Source organism: Gossypium hirsutum, chromosome A11 (assembly GCF_007990345.1).
Source record: "Gossypium hirsutum isolate 1008001.06 chromosome A11, Gossypium_hirsutum_v2.1, whole genome shotgun sequence".
Taxonomy (NCBI): domain Eukaryota; kingdom Viridiplantae; phylum Streptophyta; class Magnoliopsida; order Malvales; family Malvaceae; genus Gossypium; species Gossypium hirsutum.
In genome coordinates this window covers 21,074,976-21,081,408 of record NC_053434.1, presented here as the reverse complement: position 1 = coordinate 21,081,408, position 6,433 = coordinate 21,074,976, and the positions used below count along the sequence as shown (strand labels likewise).

At 33.3% G+C, this 6,433-nt stretch overlaps 2 protein-coding genes across 2 annotated transcripts; one reads left to right on the top strand and one right to left on the bottom strand.

Moving 5' to 3' along the window:
* Positions 1–516: 516 nt before the first annotated feature.
* LOC107892679 (alpha-galactosidase 1) lies at positions 517–2,952 on the bottom strand (the record flags this gene model as incomplete). Its single annotated transcript, XM_041082037.1, has 14 exons — positions 517–791; positions 889–1,029; positions 1,121–1,170; positions 1,261–1,351; positions 1,439–1,521; positions 1,603–1,667; positions 1,745–1,828; positions 1,932–1,997; positions 2,073–2,131; positions 2,219–2,294; positions 2,389–2,492; positions 2,580–2,614; positions 2,711–2,767; positions 2,889–2,952. Coding segments are annotated over 14 exons (1,068 nt in total), but the record flags the coding sequence as incomplete, so codon positions are not given.
* A 1,213-nt stretch (positions 2,953–4,165) lies between these two features.
* On the top strand, positions 4,166–5,296 carry LOC107892680 (receptor-like protein kinase FERONIA). Its single transcript, XM_016817740.1, has one exon. It carries the CDS (start codon positions 4,166–4,168, stop codon positions 5,294–5,296), a length of 1,131 nt encoding a protein of 376 aa, XP_016673229.1.
* The last annotated feature ends 1,137 nt before the right edge of the window (positions 5,297–6,433 follow it).

Genomic DNA, 6,433 nt, shown 5'->3' with positions numbered 1-6,433 from the left:
AGGTGTAATAGCATAATGGAGAAAACTAAAATGACCAGAATACCCTTAGCATAATTTTGTTTTGGTAAATGATTATTGTTATTGTTATTTAAATTTTAATAAGATTATTTATTATCAAAAATAAATAATTTAATCATATTTAAACATAATTATTATTTAATATATTTTAATTAAAATATATAATTTAATAAAATTCTTAATAATTAGCAGAAATTTGTTTTGGTAAATTATTTTATTTAAATTTTAATAAGATTAATATCAATAATAAATAATTTAATCATATTTAAACATAATTATTATTAAATATATTTTAATTAAAATATATAATTTAATAAAATTCTTAATAATTAATATTCTTATATGAATTTACTCAAACCATAATATATAATACAATTTGGAGACCTGGATTTGTAGTAATTAAGTCCAATTCATTTCTGTTTTTATCATCTTCAATGACTTGAATCTAATGAATAAATATGAAAAAAATCTGCAAGAGTACAGCAACCACATCTGACATTGGAGTAAAAAAGCTTACTTCATTCATATTATTAAGAAACTAATTACAAGTGCTAATCCAACTACATTAAAGAGGAAAGCTTTCTTCATCAAATATTATTAAAGAACTAATTCCTAATTCCAAAATGCTAATCCAAAAGAAAAAAAGAAAAGAAAGTGACCCAATTCAAGAATCACTAAGTTCAAGAAATTGGTTTCAACACATACATTTTGCATGAATGAGGGTTCAACATTGTTGTAATATTGCCCACAAATCGGTTCTTCAGTGTTTTATGCTGCAAGAGATTCATATATGTGCATGAATAAGTGAACTAAAGCAATGGAAAATGACAGTAGGATATACTATAAAGCTTGTAGCTATAATTTGAGTACCTCCCAAAGGTCCCTAGCTTCAACTACAGTGTTGGGGTCTAGTCCCATATCCTCCCAGAACGCGGTTACAGAATAGCGAACTGAACCCCTATTGAGAATGACAACTACTGTCCTATAGCTGGAAAGTGGCGCAACCCAAATCTGTTACAAGGCACCGAAAAGGTAAGTGACCAATCCGAGCATGTTATATGATCATATGGTTAAGCAAAAGGGGTTGTTGCATAGGTTTCACCTCTTCATCACCGTGCATCCTAGCCTTCCTAGCTTGAATACCATAAGAATCTAATGCAGAAGATCGCATTAAGTTAAAAAAGTTCGATAACTATTGATGCATTAAAGCGTTTTTGAAGAACTGTACTTCTAATTATGTACCTTGGTTAACAGCAATGACCTCTTTGTTTGAAATGATCTCTATAGTCTCTTGTGTCATATTCCTTATGTCGCAGCCGAGAAGAAGAGGAGCCTGCAATAGCATTCATGTTTTTCAGACCAGATATGCAACATCATGCATATCAACAAGCATAAAAAAGGTGAATATCAATTGTAATACCTTGGAAATAGCCCATAAGCTGAAATGTACTATATATTCATCTTTCGTCATCCCTCCATTCCCGATCTCAAGCATGTCCGGATCTATCGATATAACAAGAATTGTAATCACAAAACATTTAATATGGTTCAAAAAAAATTGCAGAACTAGAAGAAAACTCTAACCATTCCAACCACCGGGCCTTGCATATTGAGCATACAATTCATTTTGATCAGCTCTCGAAATCATACTGCCAGGCAACAAAATATCGTAAGTTATACTCTAGGCCGACTCTAACATCCTCCAAATACGTTAACAAATCTTTACCTTTCCCATGTATCAGTTATGTCACAAGTTGTCCTCCAGCTATTTCCTACATGGAAACCCCATTCAGCAGGGTGCATTTCTCCCTTAAGAAACAAAAAATCAAACACATGGCAAAGTAAAAAAAAAAAGAATCAGAAAATCGTTACTTAAATTAAAAGCTTAAATCAAACTGTGATTTAGACAGTACCATTCACACAGAGAAAAGAATATGGGGCGGCCAGCCTTCTTCAAAGCTTTAGACATAACAGGATATCTACACGAAAAATTAAAGCAATATATAAGCATATAATATGGCTGCAAATCAAAACAAAGAAGACAACTACACCACCTTTCAATTGGCTTTGATCCATCATGGTGACAGTTATCATACTTCAAATAATCAATACCCTGCATACAAAACAATTATCGCACGAACAAACTTGATTAAGCTTTAGGTTCAATTAAAACAAGGGAAATGATCACTGAAAATCATACCCAGGAAGCAAAGGTTTTAGCATCCTGTTCTTCGAAACCGAGTGAACCAGGCATTGTCTTACTACAAGTATAATACCTGTACAAAATGAAAACACTATTAAATCCATAAGCAATTGTCATATAACCTATGCAAGATTCATACAATTGAGCATCAATAGTAAGTACATTACCCTGCATCTCTATAGATTCCTAGCTTAAGACCCTTGCTATGAGCATAATCTGCCAAAGGTTTTATCCCAGATGGAAATGTCGAGTTCTTAGGCATTATATTGCCCTGAAATTTGATCAAAATCCAATAATTATAAGCCACAAAAAATATTTTTAATCCTTACATACTAAGAACATCCAAAGCTCTAATTACCTTGTCATCACGAGCAATTTCAGCCCAGCAATCATCTAAGAAAGCAAAAATGTTGAAAATCAATGATGACAAGTAAAGGGTATTTATTTTTTAGATTAAAGTAAATGAAAAATTATAATAACAGCATATACCTATATTAACATATACATATCCAAGCTTGGAAAGACCAGTTGAAACTAGAGCATCAGCTGCCAATAAAAACAAAAAATATTCATGTTTAAGCTAATGTATATAATACTTTGAAAAAAAAAGAAAAGAAAATAATTTCAAATAAAAAAGCATATATATGGTTACTAATACTATATTTACCGGTTTCTTTTACCATCTTTTCATCAATATCGCATCCGAAATGATTCCAACTGTTCCACCTGCAAATTCAAATAGGGTATACAAAACACGTACTTATTAAACAAGATATCTACTCTCTCTAAATCATATTACTGAATTACTGGAACTTTAACAAAACATAAAAATATTGCACGGAATAATGTGCCATCTTTGGCTGCAATGAGGAAAATAGAAACTCAACTCATGAATGTAAAATTTGTCATACGAAAATGGAAATATGATTTACTGAAAGAAGTATATGCTTTAAACTTTTGATGTTGCTCTTTCAAAAATCAGGATTTATAAATTACACCGCACATAATTTATATGAAATCACCATCAGAAAGCAAGGGATATTAAACCCAGAAAAACTTTCGTTAACTAAAACTACAGAAGAGTAAAAGATTCATAACCATGAAATCAGCATTAAACTACTGAAGAATAAAAAGCCACAAGTGCAATTATACAATAATTCCAATGAAATCAGCAACAATTTCATAAAATAAAATAGCAATTTCAACAGAAACTACTGAAGACTAAAGATTCATAACCATGCAAAAATATTTGATAAAAGATTGTCGAACAAAAGAATTGGCAGATTAATTTCGGTCCGAAATAAAACTCACCCGATATTGGATTAGAGGTGATGACCCGAAAAACGCTTCACTTTCAAAGGATTCACTGGATTCAGCTATCAGGTATTTCCAATTTTGTGAAAATATTGAAGAGCAGTAGAGAGTTGCAGATAGGGTTGGGAGGAAATGGGAGGAGACAGAGATTGAAGAAACGATGAGGACAGAATAATAAACAAAAACGGTGGGAGATGGAAGGAGAAATTTTGAGGACAGAATAGGAGAGGGTCGGGTAGGGAAGGAGGGTAAAACAGAGAGCAGGGGACGGAAGGCGGACGTAATAGGTATTACAGGGATTTGGGAAGGGATTACAAAAGCAGCGAAAAAGGGGATTAGGTCGGGATTGGTTTACGCCCGTAATGCCTATTACAGCGAACCAAACGCCGGATTAGAGGCGTCATGTAATACGCGCGTATTCGGCCTGTATTGTATTAGGTAATACACTGAACCAAACATATCCTCACAGTTTTACCAAATCAAATCTTACTTTTCAAGGTTAGGAATAGAAATGTCGAAAAACTTGTATTTCTAATCCAACTTATATATTTCGTACTCATTTTTCCCGTCTCCTAAAAAACTGTTTCTTTATTTAACTACTATTGAATCTTTAGTATTTTAGATGCAACTATGAAGAACCCTTTGTGTTCTTGTCTAGGCTTGTTTGTTTTAAACAAAACTTCCCCTCAACTAAATCGAGGTTCAGAACTACCGGAGGGTTTATGCCGTCATTTTTCACTAGCTGAGATCAAAGCCGCCACCAACAACTTCCACCCCAACTCAGTTATTGGTGAAAGTTGTTTTTGGAGTGTCCACAAAGGGACTATTGATTATGGAACCATAGTTGGTGTCAAGCGCTGCCGAAATGGATCATGTCAAGACGCAGTGAGAGAGCTCCAAAATGAGGTACGGTTTCTTTGCCAGTTGCGCCACCCCCTTCTCGTCTCTCTTATTGGGATTTGCGAAGAGCGAAATGAGATGATCCTTGTGTATGAGTACGTGAGCAGATGGACACTTGCTGATCATCTCTACGGTCAGGGTTATGCACCACTCCCTTGGAAGCGAAGGCTACAAATATGCATTAGTGCAGCACGAGGACTGCACTACCTTCACACTGGTGCAAAATACGCTCTATTTCACGGTCACATTACGAGCCGAAGCATTCTTTTAAATGAAGAATTGTCTTGTAAGCTTCATGACTTTAGGTTCTCGAGATTGGGTTCCTTTAGCATGTCAAAAGCTTCGAGAGTTCGAAAAGAGTCAAGAATTACGGGTACTTTTGGGTACATGGCTCCGGAGTATGCCATGTATGGGGAACTGACAGAAAAATCTGATGTTTTCTCATTTGGGATCATCTTATACGAAGTTCTTTTAGGCAGAACAGCCTATGATAGCACGCTTCCAAAGCATAAACAACATATACTTAATTGGCTGAAGGAATCCCAAAGGGAAGGAACCATTAATAATTCCATTGATCCATACCTCAAGGGAAGGATAGCTCCAGAATGTTTGGAAAAGTATTCGGAAATCGCTTCTAGTTGTGCCCATTATAAGGGAAATGAAAGGCCAGCAATGGGTGAGGTGGTGGTCACACTAGAGCTTGCCTTGGAGCTGCAAGAGAGAGCAGATTCCAAAATGGAGGCCATCAATCCTTCTGGTGAATTTATGTATGAAGAACTGTTTTCTGCCTCCGTAAGCAAACCTTTTGCCTCTGTTTCCGAATTTTGCTATCCATACGACGATTATGGCAGTAACTCGTAAGGCCTGGATAGCAATAGTTTCCATACGACTATCAGGATCAGATAGTAATATCGGTTTAGTCTGCCAATTCGATTCCAAAGCACTATTTCATTGTTGCATGGTCAATATCTATAATTTATAATCTACATCTATTATAGTGTAAGTCTACATAAATGATTTAATACCAAAAAGAAAGTCTATATAACTATATAAAAGTAGACAAATCCATGGTTCCACCAGACTTGACTTCGATCGGTTCTAGATAAGGATTTTAATATTTCATGTTGGACTAACTCAATTCTAATTTAATATAAATAATAAAAATAAATAAATTTATATCATATTATAAAAATATATATAAATATTAATTTTTAAAAATATATAAATAAATATTATATTAATTTGAATAGTTAAATGATTGGACAAACCGGGCCGAACTAGCTCGAAAATGGTTATAGGTTTGAAATTCATTCTGGAACTAGGGCACCACCCGACCTATGAAAAGCACCATATAAAAAAAGTTAGTCGTTGATGTCATGTTTTCATTTTTTGTTACTTCAATTTTTTTTTAAATTTTTCACTACACTCTAAAGGGAATAAGTGTATCGAACAAAAAATTTCGACCTCGTTATGTCTCTTCTTGTATCTCATTTATTATTTTTGACACGTGTGTCTTTTGTTTTTTTAAATTGAGAATAAAGGTGGGATTGTTAGGAAATGAATCCAAGCTCCCATACAACAACACGAGCACTCTTGCCACTAAATTAAGAAATTATTGACTTTTAACCTTAGGTAATAAAATTATAAAGTAATTTACATTATAAATCATTGAACTTAACCTCAACATTCAAATAGATTATAAACTTTTTATTTAATCTAATTGCACATTCAACTTTAATTATTTACAAATTTATATTAACACTATTAAAATATTTTAAAATTGAATCCACACTCCCTACTTTGCATATTTTTAACATATCACAAATTAATACCTATTTGGCATTTTAAATAAATATTTTTGGGTTTAATTTTCAAAGTAAATTAATTATTCAACATTCTACGAATGAAACCATAATCAATTGCCTTCAATCTCATTCTTCAGCACTCTTTTCAACCCATTGAAAATAATGTTATTAATCCTCCAAGTTTACAGAATTG

Coding starts and splice junctions, on each gene's coding strand:
- LOC107892680 (XM_016817740.1), top strand. CDS start 4,166: ATGAAGAACCCTTTGTGTTCTTGTCTAGGCTTGTTTGTTTTAAACAAA.